Source organism: Sebastes fasciatus, chromosome 7 (assembly GCF_043250625.1).
Source record: "Sebastes fasciatus isolate fSebFas1 chromosome 7, fSebFas1.pri, whole genome shotgun sequence".
Classification (NCBI taxonomy): Eukaryota; Metazoa; Chordata; class Actinopteri; order Perciformes; family Sebastidae; genus Sebastes; species Sebastes fasciatus.
In genome coordinates this window covers 1,571,065-1,590,633 of record NC_133801.1, presented here as the reverse complement: position 1 = coordinate 1,590,633, position 19,569 = coordinate 1,571,065, and the positions used below count along the sequence as shown (strand labels likewise).

The following is a 19,569-nucleotide window of genomic DNA, read 5'->3' as shown; positions in this document are numbered from 1 at the left end:
AGAGAGAGAGAGAGAGAGAGGGAGAGAGAGAGAGAGGTTGTATAACAGCCAGTAGGGGAGAGCGGGGTGAGTTGAACCAGTTATAAACATGTAAATGATGTAATTCATATCAAACCGACGTTCAGGAATCATCAGCCTCATGTGACTGAATGAGGATAAAGGATGTAAAAGTTGTTTGTTGCTGACAGACAGACTCTCCTTCTCTCTCTGACTTTAATAGAATCATTAATAAAAGTTAACGGGGAAATAACAGATCATGAAAAGAGAAATCATTCTAATAAATGCAGAAAGTGATTTCAGACTGTTAGTCAGGTTTTATAAAGCTCTCTCAGTGTCAGGCTGCTTCACTGACGCTGTGTGAAGCAGAGATACTGCAGGTCCTTCTGCTGCTGCTCAGAGCTTCAGTTAACACAGATTATAACTAGATGGTGAATCAGAAGACAACTAAAATATAAAACCTTTAATCTGTGATCTGTCTTCACTCCGCTATGAAACTGTAAAAATACTCTGTTACAGTGAAAGTATGTCAGTATAATCAGTATAATGTAGTTAAAGTGTTCAACTGTGACTGCTGTACTATTATATATTTTATATATATATATATATATATATATTATATATAATTTATTACTATATAATTATAAAGCAGCACAATTGGGACTCTGCAACCATGAAATGTTTTGGTTTTTTTGCATAAAAAATACTTCAATTATCAAAATAGTAGGCAATTAATTTTCTTTCAATTAGTTAATTGATTAAACTGTAATTTCATGTGTTTTGTGTATAAACATGTCATTTGTAAAGTAACTGAAGCTGTCAGATAAACGTAGTGAAGTATTGTGGCATGAAAAGAAAATAATCAAGTAAAGTACAAATACCTCAAATGAATGTACTTCGTTATATTCATCAGGACACAACGTGAGGCACCACAGGCCAGAGAGCATCTGCACTCACAGAGCACCTCTGGTTTCACAACAGCTGCTTCCAGCTACAATCAGACTGGTGGTAAAGGACGTTAAAGAGGGACACAAATACACCTCACCTCCATACCATTACTGACACACAGCACACCTGAACTGAATGGACTGTAATGCTGTGCAATAAGCTGCCTTCCACTGTGGAATTCTCTGAAATATATTAATTATTTAATTTTAAAATTATTTTTGAGAGTTACAAGTTCTTTAAACATGGTCATGGAGCATATAAATAAATATATATATATATATATATATTTACTGTATATTTACTGTATATTTGCATTGTGGGGGTATCGTTCCTATGCAGAGGGTACTTTAGTTTATTTATTGACTACACTGAGGGCGTTTTATATTTTAATAATTGATGTATTTATTGTGCTACTTATTTTGTTCTGTAATTACCTTGTGCCTTTTCTACCTTTTTTCTTTTCTTAAAGCTGACTCGGTGTAAACTGCTCAGAATTACAATGTTCTTATAGGAGCAAATGGGAGGAAGGAGCAATCTTGAATATTCCACCACTGTTTACATCTGAATCTGTAACATATGAATATTCCACTGTTTACATCTGAGTCTGTAACATATGAAAGATAAATCCCCCATGGATCTGATGTTATTGTGAACTGTTGTGTCCGTGTTGATAAAGTTTATTGGAAAACTGGCGCATGCGTATATGACGGGAGTGACTCCATTTTGGCTCTCGGGCTAGCAGCTAGCTGTTAGCTTCACCGCGTCGTTGCTCTGGTCGGGTCAGTCGGTTCAGTCGGTTCTGGTCGGTTCTGGTCGGGTCAGTTCTCCCGCTCTGATATTATTATAAACACTATATACTACAGGTTAACGTTAACGGAGAGCTGCTCGGTGCTCCGCTCTGAATCGCAACCGTTCTTCATCCGAGGAGGATGAACGGAGAGGAGGACTTCATGTCCGCGAACCAGTCCGGTAAACACCACCTGCTAGCTGCTAGCTGCTAGCATCCTGTTAGCCTGTTAGCAGCCTGTTAGCCTGCTAGCCTGTTAGCAGCCTGTTAGCCTGCTAGCCTGTTAGCCTGCTAGCCTGTTAGCAGCCTGTTAGCCTGCTAGCCTGTTAGCAGCCTGTTAGCCTGCTAGCCTGTTAGCAGCCTGCTAGCCTGTTAGCAGCCTGTTAGCCTGCTAGCCTGTTAGCAGCCTGCTAGCCTGTTAGCAGCCTGTTAGCCTGCTAGCCTGTTAGCAGCCTGTTAGCCTGCTAGCCTGTTAGCAGCCTGTTAGCAGTCTGTTAGCCTGTTAGCAGCCTGTTAGCCTGTTAGTCTGTTAGCAGCCTGTTAGCAGCCTGTTAGCCTGTTAGCAGCCTGTTAGCCTGCTAGCCTGTTAGCAGCCTGTTAGCCTGCTAGCCTGTTAGCAGCCTGCTAGCCTGTTAGCATCCTGTTAGCCTGTTAGCAGCCTGTTAGCCTGCTAGCCTGTTAGCAGCCTGTTAGCCTGCTAGCCTGTTAGCAGCCTGTTAGCAGTCTGTTAGCCTGTTAGCAGCCTGTTAGCCTGTTAGTCTGTTAGCAGCCTGTTAGTCTGTTAGCAGCCTGTTAGCCTGCTAGCCTGTTAGCAGTCTGTTAGCCTGTTAGTCTGTTAGCCTGTTAGCAGCCTGTTAGCCTGTTAGTCTGTTAGCAGCCTGTTAGCCTGTTAGTCTGTTAGTCTGTTAGCAGCCTGTTAGTCTGTTAGCAGCCTGTTAGCCTGTTAGCAGCCTGTTAGCCTGCTAGCCTGTTAGCAGCCTGTTAGCCTGTTAGCCTGTTAGCAGCCTGTTGTGTGTGATTGTTTTGGGTCAGCAGTTTGTGAATAACAACCAGGTATGGTCTGATGTGAGCTTCCTGAGCTGGTCGCGTTACCGCCCTGCTTATCTGTCATATTGTGCTTTAACAGAGTTTAGTGGATGATGTTCATAACTGGTTAAAACAGGAGCTCCAGTCTGTCGTGAATCCGTCAGTAAGTCACTTCCTGTCGGTTTGCACCGAGCTGATTTAAAGCTTCACTCTGATTCTGTAATATTGGGTAGAAATAAGATACAAAACCAGATGTCTTATCTTATGAATGCACGCCGGATTGAAAAACAGACCTAAATATTATATCTCATAATGTTTTCTCGTTATATTTTACCACCATGTGTTATTTACTTGTGACCAAGTTAAAACCTAACATTCCTGCATGGAGTTTGGTGTGCAGACTGTAGGAGATCCTGAGATCTTTCTGTTTTTTAAGTGGATTGTCCCTCCTGAAAGCACTACAGTGTAGAAGAACACCTTATCAGAGTCCACGCTGAAAACCACACCTCAGACCCAGTTGAGCTGCTTTAGATTGAGCCAGAATCAGGTTTCTGCAGGTCCTCCTGGCGTCTCCAGGTCCCAGATTCTCAGCTCTACTTTCTCCCATCATGTTTAGTCTCTGACACACAAACCGCGTTCATTGTCCTGTTTCCTGGCTCTCTGCAGGTGTCTGACATCAATAATAAGTGTAATGAGATGCTGAAGTGTGTCACTGACCTGTTGTGTGTTCTGCAGATGACGGAGGCGGCACTCCGGTTCAGGATGAACACCCGGCGTCAGACGGCGAGGAGGCGAAGAGTGACGGACATCAATCTGAGGTCAGACTGAGGCCTCGATACCAGCTCAGCATGTCATCTTTATACATCACAGCTTCTCTTACTTTGGGATGGGTTTCAGTGGAGGAAATGGGCTGAATTTAATGGAGGAACCCAACTATGAATTATTGTCATCATTATTATGTTATTTTTAAAGCCCCTCACAACAAAAGGCTTGTTGTTAGTTCAACACTGGAATATACCAGAATATTTGTGAAGCTTCAAGATAAATCTGAAGAGTCACACAGTGACTGTTCTGCTGCTCTAAATGATGTTTCTACTTTTTCTCACGCGTTTGTTGTTTATCTCAACAGGACGACGGCAGCAACGAAGACGCCCCCCGCGCCAAGGAGACCGGCGGGGCGGCCAGCGGCTCCGACAACGAGGGGCACAGAGGAGCCGACAGCGACTCAGAGGGTGAGGCCCCCCGGCGCCGCGATGACGACAGCGACAAGAGCGACTCGGAGGTGGAGGTTCGGAGGCCCGCTGACAGCGACGACGACGGCGGCGCTCCGGTCAAACGCAGGGTGAGTGCTTCGGACAACGAGGAGTCGCCGCCCATCAAACGTAGAGCTTCGGATAACGAGGAGGGGGGAAGCTCGCCGCCTCCCGCCAGACGCAGGGGGAGCAGCTCGGACATGGAGGAGGAGGCGGCCGAGAGGCCAAAAGCAGCCGTAGACAGCGACTCGGAGAACGAGGACGCCACCAAACCCGCGGCGCCTCCCAGTCGCCGGTCAAACGCTGACAGTGACTCTGACACAGAGACGCCTGCCAGACGCAAGGCAGCGCAGACAGACTCTGATGAGGAGGAGGAGAAACAGAAGGAGGAAGAGGGAGGAGGAGGAGGGAAGTGGAAGGCTGTGATGCAGTCTGACAGTGAGGAGGAGGAGGCGGGGAGGAGGAAGGCTGCAGCAGGAAGTGATGGAGAGCAGCAGGGGGAGGAGGGGAAGCAGAAAGATGACAGTGACGACGAGGACGAGAAGCCAGGTTATTATTATTATTATTATTATTATTATTATTATTATCGTGGATGAGCGAACATGTTGAGATCTTGTTTGTGTGCTCTGGTGTGTGTTTGCAGTGAAGAGGAAGAAGGCCATCCTGTCAGACAGTGAGGATGAGGATGAGGAGAAGGCAGACAAACCAGGTAAGATGACCTGAGTCCAGCTCAGACCTCCAGCTGAGGTGGAGTCAGCTGAGAGAGTTTAACCCTTCAGGGGAGCAGCAGCAGTTGTTTGGTTGCCGTGGAGATCCCGGAGGGAAATCTCACTGTGATGATGGAAGAATATTTATCTTCCCTGGAAAGAGTTTTCATGTACAACCAATCTGGTGTTTTGATTCGTAACGATAAACATAGTGGGAGAAAATAAAAAGATAAAAGCAACAAAGTCCTGAAACAGCCAAGAAACATTAATAGAAAAAATGACAATAAAATGATGTATTATTAACCTTTATTTAAACTTGAAAGCTCACTGAGGTTGCCCTCATTTACAGTGATGTCGAGTGACAGACAAATCAGAAGCAATTACACAACAAAATTAGGGATGCTAATTTTGAAAAATGTTCTTAACCGATAACCGACCCTCGTTAACCGATTATTAACCGTTAACCGACAAGATTTTTGCGTACCAGCTGCAGAGCATGAGCACAACAAACAACTGAGTCCCCAGTTCACCGTCTGGGAGCGTTAACTTAGCAGCTACGATGCTGCGTGTAGTGTCGCGGACATGCAGCCACTTTCCCAGTAAAAGTCTCCACCGCACATTTAGTTTAGTTTAGCAGGTTGTCAGCTGTGTGTCTGCCCGGCGGAACGATAGCAATTGTCCAACAAACGGTGTGTGTTTGTGCTACATTAACATCTGTAGCTCTGCTGGTAACTTCGTGCTCCCCGTAGTCACACACATACGGCGGCGTAACTTCAGCGAGTTCCCGACAGACCGTGTGTGTGTGTGTCGGTGGTGTTCTAGCTGTGAACGTAGGTGTAGCAGACAGTGTGTGTCGGTGGTGTTCTAGCTGTGAACGTAGGTGTAGCAGACAGTGTGTGTCGGTGGTGTTCTAGCTGTGAACGTAGGTGTAGCAGACAGTGTGTGTCGGTGGTGTTCTAGGTGTGATCGTAGGTGTAGCAGACAGTGTGTGTCGGTGGTGTTCTAGGTGTGATCGTAGGTGTAGCAGACAGTGTGTGTCGGTGGTGTTCTAGCTGTGATCGTAGGTGTAGCAGACAGTGTGTGTCGGTGGTGTTCTAGCTGTGATCGTAGGTGTAGCAGACAGTGTGTGTCGGTGGTGTTTTAGCTGTGAATGTAGGTGTAGCAGACAGTGTGTGTTGGTTGCGTTCTAGCTGTGAACGTAGGTGTAGCAGACAGTGTGTGTCGGTGGTGTTCTAGCTGTGATCGTAGGTGTAGCAGACAGTGTGTGTCGGTGGTGTTTTAGCTGTGAATGTAGGTGTAGCAGACAGTTTATTTGTCGGTGAATAAATGCTACAAGGCTACAACTCCTCTGCTCAAGTGAGCTATAGACGGGAGCCGACTTCCTGTATCTGTAACGCCGGCTCAGACTCTCTTGCGATGGACCAACTTCTCTCCTTTAAGTGACGAGTTTTTCTCAGCTTTTTAATTAATGATTAACATTTCTTTTAACTGTTTTAACCGATAGCGTTGATCGGTTAAAATGCTTAACCTCAGTTAACGGTTAAACGGTTAATTATTAACATCCCTACTTACAGTATTTCTAAGAAACGAATGAGCATATCTCTGGTAAACACCAGATTTAAAGTCGGGATTTTATGTGAAAGTCAGTTTTACAGATCGGTCGATTAAATCAATGAATCGATTAGTTGACAAAATCGTATGAGTGTTAGTTGAATAACGACTTCTTTGGTCGAAGAGGACGGCCCTATTAAATAGTGCAGTTACATACAAACACACTCTGCTGCAGGTTTTAACCACTCAGTAGATTATAATAAAACTGTCAAAGTGAACCGTCTTGAGATAACTTCTGTTGTGATTTGACGCTATACAAAAATAAATTGAATTGAATTGAACTAACACTTTGTGCGTATTTAAAACCTGAAAGTGTTTTTTATAAATCAGAATAAAAACTAATGAAAAGAGTTTTACTGCCTACAAATGTCCTGATCAGAAACCCTCTCAGACTTCATTTATAGCACTAAATACTCGGCCGGTGGTTGTCTGTTGTTGCTGCTTGTTTTGACTGATAAACTGGTTTATCTGGTATTAAATGACCCAGCCGACACCTCTGGGATGAACTGCATCGCCGGCTGTGAGCCAGACGTTTACCTCGTAGTGTTTCTTCTCCTCAGCAGTGAAGAGGAGTCGGGCGGTGTCGGATGACGAGAACTCGGACAGCGACGGCGGCTCGGTCGGTCCCGATAAGAGTCTGGCAGCCAAACTGAGAGAGCTGGGTTCGGACAGCGGCAGTGAGGACGACGAGAGGTCGAAGGGTGCAGCGGGGAAGAAGGACGAGAAGGCGCTGTTCGGCAGCGACAGCGAGTCTGGAGACGGCGATGAGGAGGAGTAAGTACCGGATGAAGAATATTTAATCTCAGTAATCTGAAGTTAAAGTCGGTGGAAATATCACAGAGCTGCAGTAAAGAGCTGATACGGAATATAATGGGAGTACTGGGGGTACTGGGGGTACTGTGGGTACTGGGTGTACTGGGTGTACTGGGAGTACTGGGGCTACTGGGTGTACTGGGTGTTGTTTCTCTGTGTTCTTTAGTTTTGTGTTCTTAAACTTCAGATGCTTCAGTTTTATTTTCAGATGATGGGCGAGGAGCTGTATTTATTATTTACTGATAATTTTTGGACATTTTGCTCATATTTTACTAAAGGTTTTCAGATATTTTTCAAATGTTTTCTGATATTTCTTTGCATGTTTTTTTCACCTAATTTATTAATAATTTTCAGATATTTTTCAGATATTTTACTAATTTATTTATTTTATTTTTTGGTTATTTTTCACATTTGTTGGAAATTTTTTGGATGTTTCTCATATTTATTCAAATTTTCAGATGTTTTTCACATTTTTCAGTAATCTTTTGCAGATTTTTTCACCTAATTTATTAATAATTTCTTCCATTCCCAACTTTCATAGGAATGAACGGGAGCCATATTTATTATTTACTAATAATTTTCACACATTTTACTAATCATTTTTTGGAAATTTTTCAAATAGATTTCACAATATTTTACTAATAACTTTTGGATATTTTTCAAATGTTTCTGTCATTTTTCATAAATATTTTTACATATTTTACTAATTTATTATTATTTTATTTTTTGGTTATTTTCACATATTTGTTGGATATTTGTCAAATATTTTACTCATAATTTTTGGATATTTTTCAAATGTTTCTGTAATTTTTCATAAATATTTCACATATTTTACTATTTTGTTATTTATTTTTTTGTTGATTTTTCACATATGTGTTGGATATTTTTCACATATTTTACTCATAATTTTTGGATTTTTTAAATTTCTCTAATTTTTCACAAATATTTTTACATATTTTACTAATTTATTACTATTTTATTTTTTGGTGATTTTTCACATTTTTGTCGGACATTTCTAACTTGCTAAGCTTGTACTGGGAGTTGTGTTGCATGCCCTGACAGGTTGAGTCTGGTCTTCCTGATGTTGTGAACCTTAAAGGTTAGCCAGACTTTGTGGATATCTAACGCTAGTCAACACACACACGGGTATCTATGTAAACAGCTTTTTAAAGACTTTATTCGTCCCTTCTTGGGGACATTCAGTGCATTTAATTTGAACCCGAAGTCAGAAGTGAAAGCTGCTGATGTGACCTTTGACCTCTGTTTCTTCCAGGAAAATGATCGCAGACATCTTCGGAGAGTCTGGGGACGAGGAGGAGGAGGAGTTCACGGTGAGTACGACTCATCAGAAACACGACAACTGCCGTTCACTTGTTGTAGACGTTACGGAGGTAAACGGTGTGGTTCGTCCTCCTGCAGGGCTTCAACCAGGAGGACCTGGAGGACAAGAAGGAGTTGAAGGAGAAGCAGCAGCAGGTGGAGGAGGAGTCCGACTCCGATGAAGGAGTCGACCGCAGCGGCCAAGAGTAAGGACGAGTCTCTTTATAGACGAACAGCAGGAAACGTCTTCAGTTCAGTCACATATCTGATCTAACGTGTTCTGTGTGTCTTCAGCACCAGCTTAATGTCCGACTTCGACATCATGCTCGCTAAGAGGAAAGCCTTGAACAGCAGGAAGAGGCGGCACCGCGATGGAGGGACGTTCATCAGCGACGCCGACGACGTGGTCAGCGCCATGATCAGCAAGATGAACGAGGCCGCGGAGGTCTGCCTGTCAAAATAAAAGCCTCGCTGAACTCTTTTGGTTGGTGGTTTCCTGTTTTACTGACGGTGTGATGTTTCAACAGGAGGACCGAACTCTGAACAGTCAGAAGAAGCCGGCGCTGAAGAAACTCACCCTGCTGCCGCACGTCGTCATGCACCTGAAGAAGTAAGAGCTCTTATCGTTAATATAATATCTCATACCTCCATTAATCAGTATCATCTTTAAAACCTCGCTCACACACAGTTCCTGGTAAACTACTGATAATAATTTAGTGATATTTTTCACATTTTTTGACATCTTTCACCTAATTTATTAATAATTTTAGATGTTTTTTAATTATATGTCAGATATTTTTCACTAATATTTTAACCTAATTCATCTAATAATTTTCAGATATTTTTCACATATTTCTGTTTTTTTTTTTCACTAATGTTTTCACCTAATTTCTCAATTTTCGGATATTGTTCATTAATATTTTCACATATTTGACTAATGATTTTGGGGTGTTCTTCTGACATTTTGGATATTTTTCTCATATTTTACTAATATTTTTTAGATGTTTTTCACATTTTTCTCATTTTTCACATTATTTTACCAAATTAATTTTTGGATATTTTTCACATTTCTTCTGACATTTTTCACAAATCTTATCACCTAATTTATGAATAATTTTCTGACAGACATGTTTCTGATATTTTTCACATTATTTATTTATTTATTTATTATGTCTAATTGCCGGTGAAAGCGTTGGTGTAAATGCTGTAAATAGGTGTAACATTGTTAATGTGACAGAAAGAACATTGAGCAACTTAAAGCTAAGTGTCTGACCAAAATATATGAAGCGAACTACAGTTTTAGTTTAACTTGTGATGTTTGTCCCTCAGACAGGACCTGAAGGAGACGTTTATCGACAGCGGCGTGATGTCGGCCATTAAAGAGTGGATCAGTCCTCTTCCAGATAAATCACTTCCTGCTCTCCGAATCAGAGAGGAGCTACTCAGGATCCTACATGAAGTGAGTACAGACGCTGCTGCTGCAGGAGGAAGGCAGACGTAATTCAGTGTTTCACTGTGTTTTCACATATTTTACTAATAATTTTAGGATATTTTACGGACATTTTTCATTCATTTGGTTTCGCCTAATTTATTAATAATTTTTCTGATATTTTTCAAGTATTTATCAGACATTTTTCAGTAATTTTCAGATAATGTACTAATAATATTCGGACATTTTTCACATATTTTACTAATAATTTTGGGATATTTTCTTTAATTTTTTCACCTAATTTATTCATTTTGGGATATTTTTCAATTATATGTCACATTTTTTCACTAATATTTTCACATATTTCACTAAAATTTTTAGAATATCTTAAATTTTTCTGATACCTTTCATTAATCTTTTCAACTAATTTATTAACAATTTTTGGGCATTTTTCATTAATTTGTCAGACATTTTTCACATATTTTATTAATAATTTTCAGATATTTTTCAATTATTTGTCGGACCTTTTTCCACTAATATTTTCACATATTTTACTAATATTTTTTAAATATCTAATTTATTAATAATATTTGGGCATTTTTCATTAATTTGTTGGACATTTTTCTCATATTTTTTATATTTTTTGGGGGGGCATTTCCACATAAATATTTATTTAGTATATCGAATCACCTGTGAAAGCATTGGTGTAAATGCTAAACTGTCAATAAGTCACAGATATATCCGTCGCAGTCATCTGTATGTGCTCTCTCTGGGGCTCCGTGGATATGATGCAGTTGATGCAGTTTATGTAGTTCAGCGTCTGACTGTCTGGCTGGCTGACTGTCTGACTGTGTGTTTCCTCCCTGCAGCTGCCCAGCGTGAGTCAGGAGACTCTGAAGCACAGCGGCATCGGACGCTCCGTCATGTTTCTGTACAAACATCCCAAAGAGTCTCGATCCAACAAAGACCTGGCTCTCAAGCTCATCAGTAAGGACCTCCCTCTCCCTCTCCCTCTCCCCTCTCCCTCTCCCTCTCCCTCTCCCTCTCCCCTCTCCCTCTCCCTCTCCCTCTCCCTCTCCCTCTCCCTCTGAATCAGCAGCTCGTCAGTAACGAGGTGTTGAAGTGTCTGTACTGATCTCTGTTGTCTGTTCAGATGAGTGGTCGCGGCCCATCTTCGGCCTGACGTCCAACTACAAGGGGATGACGAGAGAGGAGCGTCAGCAGAGAGACCTGGACCAGCAGATGCCTCAGAGACAACGACTAAAGTACTAAACTAACCCTGAACTACTGACATGTCTGCTGTCCTCTGTGTGTTTGTCACCCATCTGGAGGCACACGTACACTACCGTTGAACAGTTATAAATCAGCTGTTATATTGATGTTTCCCTTCAATAAGAACGACTATCAGAGATAAAACCAGAATAATTCAGATGTTTTATTTACATGTGAAGTAGTTTTGTTCCCAGAAGAAGAAAAATGAAATGATTCAGACTTCCATTTAGCCGCTAGAGCTCCAACGATTAATCGATTATTTTGGGCTTTATGAAACACTGATCCACATTTTATAGACCAAACAACTGATCAATTAATGGAGAAAATGATCAGCAGATTAATCGACAATTAAAAAAAACCTCTTGCCCACAGTTGCATGATGGGAGAATACTCTTCAACTTGGACGCTGAATTAGTTTTCCAGTCCAGAAAAGCGTTGGCGTCCCGCAATCATTATTGATGACCTGATTCCACTGTTATCAGCTCATTAAATGTGTGTTACGGTTCACTCTAAGCATCGTATATGAGGGTCCAGCTTCATGATGGCGTTGCTCAGGTGTTGGGAGGTTTGAGGTTGTACCCGTCGCCTCTGACTGTTTTCATCCACATCTTTTTCCCTTTTTACTGTCCTCAGTGCTTCATTCTGTTCATTCACTCATCTCATGTTGTTCCCGTCCTCCTTTTAGTTCTACCTTCACTTTTTCTTCTTTCATTCCTCTTCATCCGTCCATTTCATCTCTCCTCCTCCTCTTCCTCCCTCCCAGTCAACCTCAGAAGGTGGAGAGGGCGGAGGAACCCGACGTCTTCTCTCCACCAATCAGGTTCAGTCACTAAATTGCATGCGAGTCCTGCATCTAGACTGAGTTCTGTTAAACTCAGACTGACTGGATGTAGAGAGAGAGAGAGAGGCTGGTGGGAAGACACCCCAGAACTAGAGATACCCCGACCAGAGGTTGAACAAAGCACAACAAAGTTTCTCACATATTTGTCGGACATTTTTCACTAATATTTTCACATGTTTAACCAACATATGTTTTGGACATTTTTCTCATATTTTACTAATTTCAGATATTTTTCAATTATTTGTCGGACATTTTCACTGATATTTCCATATATATAACTAAACATTTTTGGGATATTTATGGAAATGTTTCGCATATTTATCGGGACTATTTTCACATATTTAACTAACAATTTTTTAATGTTTTTCGGAATTTTTTCTCATATTTTTCACTAATATTTTCACATATTTAACTAACATTTTTGGGGATATTTTTCGGACATTTTTCACACATTTTCTGGATATTTTCCACATATTTTACTAAGAATCTTCAGATATTTTTAGCCAAAGCTGCCTAAAAGTAAACGTATACATTCATCATAGACTTTCATATTTGATATTTCCGCTTATTGTACTCGTGTTTGTAGTTCTGTATTTCGTCAATGCATTGTTATATTCACATATCTAGAGAACCCCCTGTCCACTATCAAACCAAATTTGGGATCAATCCCAGTTTGCATTATGAAATCACATGAGTTTTATTTATGGGATTTGTCACAATATCTGTCAATTTAACTGCTTTTTTGCTGTAAAATATGTTTATGCAATAATCCATTTGATAAGTAGGAGACCTCAGAGAATGTGTTTGTTCTACCTCCGGTCGGGGTATCTCATAAAGTAAAGCCCTTTGGGGGGTTTTCCCTCCAGCCTAAGAAGGGTTGAACTCTCTCTTAGTTTTGGGTTTTATACGGACTCTGTGGTCGGAGCTTCTGAATGTGATGTCTTAAAGACCGACCTTCCTAACAACGACTACTCTCTTTCTCTGTCATCCTCTAGTAATGCCTCTCACACGCCTGAAGCTTGCGGTGTGTTCAGTGTACATGTCCATACTCTTCCCACTTCATTTCCCCGGCAGGTTTCTGTCCTGGTACCTCGTTAAGGTTCTGTCACGTTGAATGTGGAAGCTCTTCACCATCATGTGAAGCGGCTCTTTGATAGTTGAGTTGGAGCTCCTGTTTCTCAAAGAGACTCAAAATATGTGCAAGACGTTGTCTCTGTGTCGTCCCTCCTGCACTTCAGAAGTAACCTGTGTAAAGTCAGCGGTAGAAAGTACATCTACTGAAGTACAATGTTGAGAAACTTTTACTTTACTTGTGCATCTCCATGTTCTGTTGCTTGTTAGGGGTGAGAAGAAAAATCAATATTTTACAAATCATATTAGATATTTTTCACACAAAAAAATCACCTAATTTTTTTATAATTTTCATATATTTTTCAATTATATGTCAGACATTTTTCACTAATATTTTACTAATAAATTTTGGACATCTTTCACATTTTTCATAAATTTGTCAGATATTTTACAAATAATTTTCAGATTTTTTAAACATATTTGTGACATGTTTCACTAATACCTATGTATCACGATTTTTTTATGATTTCTAAACGGATGTATTAATGCCAGAATGGATATATCTGCTTCATCTGAGTCTATGTGGAGGTAGAAGGAAGTTGACGCTTTCATTGTGGTAGTCTGTGACGTCATATCTGTTCCGTATCCGTCAACCAAAACAAACCTCAGAGTATAAAAAGTTGGAGGGTCGTCGTGGATACGACCTGCAGCCTCCCATGTTAACTCCAGCGTGGTAAACACGACACATCCAGTAAAGGATGGAAACACTGGGTTTCACACATTGACAGGAGAAGCAGTTCCTCTGAATAGCTGACTAACTGCCGTGAGGTGGAGAATGATAATAACAGCATGGAGACTCAGACGGGTTCAGCAGAACGTGGACTCACTGCTGAATTCAAGCTCTCATATCTGTGACCTGTGCTTGTTGTTTCCTGTTTTCATTCTCTGTTTAATGCATCATGATATAAACCAGACTGTCTCTCTCTCCTTCCTCTTCTGTCTCTAGTTCAGGTGGTCAGACGCCTCGGAGAGACCTGGAGAAACAGCTGACTGGAGAGGAGAAGTAAGTTCAGCTTCAGATCAGTGTTGTAATGATGCCAAAACACCTCCATACTGATACTGAAACACCTCCATACGAATACTGAAACACCTCCATACGGATACTGAAACACCTCCATACTGATACTGAAACACCTCCATACGGATACTGAAACACCTCCATACTGATACTGAAACACCTCCATACGGATACTGAAACACCTCCATACTGATACTGAAACACCTCCATACTAATACTGAAACACCTCCATACGGATACTGAAACACCTCCATACTGATACTGAAACACCTCCATACGGATACTGAAACACCTCCATACGGATACTGAAACACCTCCATACGGATACTGAAACACCTCCATACTGATACTGAAACACCTCCATACTGATACTGAAACACCTCCATACGGATACTGAAACACCTCCATACTAATACTGAAACACCTCCATACTAATACTGAAACACCTCCATACGGATACTGAAACACCTCCATACTGATACTGAAACACCTCCATACGGATACTGAAACACCTCCATACTAATACTGAAACACCTCCATACGGATACTGAAACACCTCCATACGGATACTGAAACACCTCCATACGGATACTGAAACACCTCCATACTGATACTGAAACACCTCCATACGGATACTGAAACACCTCCATACTAATACTGAAACACCTCCATACGGATACTGAAACACCTCCATACGGATACTGAAACACCTCCATACTAATACTGAAACACCTCCATACGGATACTGAAACACCTCCATACTGATACTGAAACACCTCCATACGGATACTGAAACACCACCATACGGATACTGAAACACCACCATACGGATACTGAAACACCTCCATACGGATACTGAAACACCTCCATACGGATACTGAAACACCTCCATACGGATACTGAAACACCTCCATACGGATACTGAAACACCTCCATACTAATACTGAAACACCTCCATACGGATACTGAAACACCTCCATACGGATACTGAAACACCTCCATACTGATACTGAAACACCTCCATACTAATACTGAAACACCTCCATACTGATACTGAAACACCTCCATACGGATACTGAAACACCTCCATACTGATACTGAAACACCTCCATACTGATACTGACACACCAACGCGGTATCGTGCCGTTTTAACGGCAGAGTATTACGATACCTTTTCTAGTATCGGTGTACCGTGCAACACTGCTTCAGATTTCCAGAAGCTGGTTGTTTGGATCCAGTTCCACTGTAATAACATGGAGGCTCATCATCGTTGTAACTGAACACCTCCTCTTCCTCCCTGCAGAGCGCTGCGACCCGGTGACCCCGGGTTCTGTGCCAGGGCTCGGGTGCCGATGCCCTCCAACAAAGACTACGTGGTACGACCCAAATGGAACGTGGAGATGGAGTCCAACAGGGTGAGTACACGGATGAGTTGGTTTATCTTCTCAGTCATTAGGTCTGAAGGCAGAATGTACGTTTCAGTCACCTGGAGAGGGTGAAAGTCAACGGGGTCGCCATATTTAAATCTGAGTTTACCTGTTGACATGAACAACACATAGGTCTTAATGTGGAGTTTAATAATGAAGGGGATGAATCTTACCAGTAATGAGGTAGAAATGGATACGTCTCTGGTTGTATAAATATATTTAAAAATCCTTAAAATTATAATATTCCTTTTTAGAATAAGAATAAATACATAAATCATTATTGCCTTCATTTATGATTATTTTAAAGGATTATTATTTTAAAGTAATAATAAATGAAAGCAATAATTATTTATTATTATTATTTTTAAAGGACTATTCAAATAATAATAAATAGTTAAATCATTATTACCTTAATTTATTATTATTTTAAATGACTATTATTATTTCAAAATAATAATAAATGAAGGTAATAATGATTTATCTATTATTATTATTTTAAAGGACTATTAAAATAATAATAAATACATTAATCATTATTGCCTTCATTTATTATTATTTTAAAGGATTATTATTATTTTAAAATAATAATAAATGAAGGTAATAATGATTTATCTATTTATTATTATTTTAAAGGACTATTAAAATAATAATAAATAGATAGATCATTATTGCCTTTATTTAAGTGATATTTTAATAAATATTTAGAATGTTCTGTTATACTTTATTTATTTAATGCACATTTTAAACTTGCTATATAAAACCATATATCTGTAGTGGTAATATAGTGGTACCACAGAGTCGCCTGACCTCTAGCTTGCAATTAAAGGAACTTAAATGAGAAATTTAAAGATGTCCCTTAAGACGTCCTGGAAGTGTGATTGTGGTGTGGAGGGCTGTCTTCACACAGGAAGTGAGGTTAAACTGCTGAGCTGTGATTGGTCCTCTGTAGAGCGGCTATAAGAAAGGCGTCAGCCTGCTGGAGAAGCACAAGCGTCGCTTTGCTGAGCAGAGGAAAATTGGCCGCCCGCAGGGAGCCGTGAAGATCAGCATAGAGGGGAACAGAATGCCCCTGTAGCTCCTGTGTGGGGGGGGCAGTAAGTCCTTCTGCATGGCGTGTGACGGCGTGTGACGGCGTGTGACGGCGTGTGACGGCGTGCGGTGATGGCTCGACTTGTGTGAGGTGTCTGCAAAGAGTTTCCCCCCAGAGAAGACGCTCCGCTCGCTGTTAATGAACTGATACAAGACGGAGTGGAGCGTCTGTCTGAGGGGAACCATCTTTGTCAGAGAGCTGACTCACCTCTGACCTCTGACCTCTGACCACTGACCAGTGGGACTCACAACAACACTGATCTAACTTTTCTCCATTTAGTTAAGAGTTGTCTTCCTTCCACTCAAACATTTCTACTGTCCACTTTTAAGGGATGTTCAGGTGTTTCTCAGTGGGGTTCTATGAGGTTCTGATCCAGAGTCAGTGTGTTACTACAGTAGATGGAGGTTAAAGGGATGTTCAGGTGTTTCTCAGTGGGGTTCTATGAGGTTCTGATCCAGAGTCAGTGTGTTACTACAGTAGATGGAGGTTAAAGGGATGTTCAGGTGTTTCTCAGTGGGGTTCTATGAGGTTCTGATCCAGAGTCAGTGTATTACTACAGTAGATGGAGGTTAAAGGGATGTTCAGGTGTTTCTCAGTGGGGTTCTATGAGGTTCTGATCTATAGTCAGTGTGTTACTACAGTAGATGGAGGTCAAAGGGATGTTCAGGTGTTTCTCAGTGGGGTTCTATGAGGTTCTGATCTATAGTCAGTGTGTTACTACAGTAGATGGAGGTCAAAGGGATGTTCAGGTGTTTCTCAGTGGGGTTCTATGAGGTTCTGATCTATAGTCAGTGTGTTACTACAGTAGATGGAGGTCAAAGGGATGTTCAGGTGTTTCTCAGTGGGGTTCTATGAGGTTCTGATCCAGAGTCAGAGTCAGTGTGTTACTACAGTAGATGGAGGTTAAAGGGATGTTCAGGTGTTTCTCAGTGGGGTTCTATGAGGTTCTGGTCTATAGTCAGTGTGTTACTACAGTAGATGGAGTTTCTCAGTGGGGTAGTATTCAGTAAGTGTACGTTATATTTAGAACATTAACCTCGCTGTCAGACGGCCCTTTCTGACGGGGAACTGAAGCCGTTATCTGTGCTCTCTTTAAAGCCACCAGACTCATTGACATAACAGTAATTTGAGCTCTCAGAAGAGGGGAGTTGCTGGTCTACCGCCGCCTCCATCAGTTAGTTAGTGTGATTGTGTAGGGGGGGGGTGGGGGGGGGGAAATGGATTCACCTATGTATCGAGATTTTATTTTTTACAATTCAGAAATAGATGTTTTTAATGCCAGACTGTGTAGATGTGCTTCATTTGAGTCTGTGGAAGTAGAAGGTAGTTACCTCTCTTATACCTCTCTTGTTTTGTTGTTTAGTCTCAACGACCTCTTCTCTGGGATTTTTGTCACGTGACGATAAATAGCTTGAAACTTAGTTGAAGATCGTCGTGACAAAGATAGACGGGTTCTCTGGGGTAACTTGTAACTTGTAGTAATATGAGCCTCTCTGCAGCCGTCTAATAAACCTTCACATTACTCACTTGAATCATAAACTTCTTTATGAGCAGTAGACTAACTAACATGCTGGTGGGTTGGGGATCTGGCTTTTGGGAAGTTTGGTGATGCAACATCTCTGAGGGGGTTTAACTCTTCCTCTGCATGACCCCGGAGAAGTGAAGTGTGCTAAAGAGTGATGAAACAGCAGATAAGAATACACTGATTCTGTTCAAACTAAAGGAAAACGTGTCAGCATCAATACAGCAGAAGATTTATGCTGTGGTCACACCAAATGCAAAGTGACTTTTCAGGAGGAGGAGGAGGAGGAGGAGGAGGAGGAGTGGCTTACCTCCATGTAGATACCAGCGTTTCTCTCCGTCGTCCACACACAGGCACCGTGCAGCAACAGTAGTTGTTTCTGCCGTGGTTGAAGTCTCGGATATGTAAACGCCAGCGTGTCTAAACATCATCTGGAGGCGCACACAGCTAATAACTGGTGATCAAAATCAATAAATATGAACTGTATCTATAAAGTCACACGTTGGCTGAATTAATCTGGTTTACTACGGCGGTATGAATCTCTAATGAACAAATTCTGCTGCAATAAACGGTTCAAAACGATGCCAAAATAACGACATAATAGGGCTGTCGAAGCCAACGCGTTCACGCTAAATCATTTTAATGACAATCATTCTTTTAACACATTAAAGCTGTAGATATTTCAGAGGTTGTAGTGGGCTCAGTTTTAAAGGCAGAGGGAAGATACTGGTTTCATATGAAACTAGATTGAAAATTATTAGTAAAATATCCCCAAAATAGCAGAAACATATCAGCAAAGGGTCGGACCAAATTTGTAAAATATGCAAAATAATATCAGTAAAAGATCCCAAAAAATAATAAAATCTTATAAACATATTAGCAGTCCAGTTTTAAAGCTAGACTGGTATCTGGTCATCATAGTAAACTCTAAAACCTGATGAATCCATCAGTACCAACCGATCGGTAGTCATACTAGCTGGTCATGAAGGAGGTTAAATAACGCTTTAAAGTTACGCTAATTTTAGCGAGTAAAAACTGTCAAGTCCATGTCCAAAGGGGACCCTTGACCTCTGACCTCTGAAATGGGTTCTGTGGGTACCCACGAGTCTCCCCTTTACAGACATGCCCAGTTGCTGCAGTTTGCCATGTCATGCTTTGAGCATATGTTGATGCTAAGTGCAGTACCGGTGAGGGTGTATATCGGCGGGTCAGGGTCGTCGGTGTGCCGGCCATGTCTTGACTTTTCATTTAATCGCGCCGCGTGAAGAATGCGCTTTGCTTTTGGTGTGCAGCGTTTCATCCCTCTCTTTCTCTCTTCACAGAGACGGTTAATAGATAAGACTATCCTGAACGTGTCAGCGGTCTTTCTAATATCTG

The 19,569-nt window shown here is 41.2% G+C and overlaps 1 protein-coding gene across 3 annotated transcripts in view; it reads left to right on the top strand.

Annotated features, from left to right (window-relative positions):
* Window positions 1–1,730: 1,730 nt before the first annotated feature.
* iws1 (interacts with SUPT6H, CTD assembly factor 1) overlaps window positions 1,731–19,569 on the top strand; it is a 19,342-nt gene continuing 1,503 nt past the window's right edge. The window contains exons 1-14 of one of the 3 annotated variants that reach the window (XM_074640941.1): window positions 1,731–1,914; window positions 3,494–3,576; window positions 3,888–4,560; window positions 4,655–4,720; window positions 6,893–7,103; window positions 8,416–8,473; window positions 8,562–8,668; window positions 8,757–8,907; window positions 8,990–9,072; window positions 9,792–9,921; window positions 10,761–10,878; window positions 11,045–11,156; window positions 14,082–14,138; window positions 15,457–15,568. In XM_074640941.1, the coding sequence (XP_074497042.1) occupies window positions 1,875–1,914; window positions 3,494–3,576; window positions 3,888–4,560; window positions 4,655–4,720; window positions 6,893–7,103; window positions 8,416–8,473; window positions 8,562–8,668; window positions 8,757–8,907; window positions 8,990–9,072; window positions 9,792–9,921; window positions 10,761–10,878; window positions 11,045–11,156; window positions 14,082–14,138; window positions 15,457–15,568 (2,001 nt within the window). In that variant the 5' untranslated portion in view covers window positions 1,731–1,874. Of the gene's footprint in view, window positions 1,915–3,493; window positions 3,577–3,887; window positions 4,561–4,654; window positions 4,721–6,889; window positions 7,104–8,415; window positions 8,474–8,561; window positions 8,669–8,756; window positions 8,908–8,989; window positions 9,073–9,791; window positions 9,922–10,760; window positions 10,879–11,044; window positions 11,157–11,926; window positions 12,099–14,081; window positions 14,139–15,456; window positions 15,569–19,569 lie in introns of those variants that run through there. The other 2 variants (XM_074640940.1, XM_074640942.1) reach the window with 2 other exon arrangements.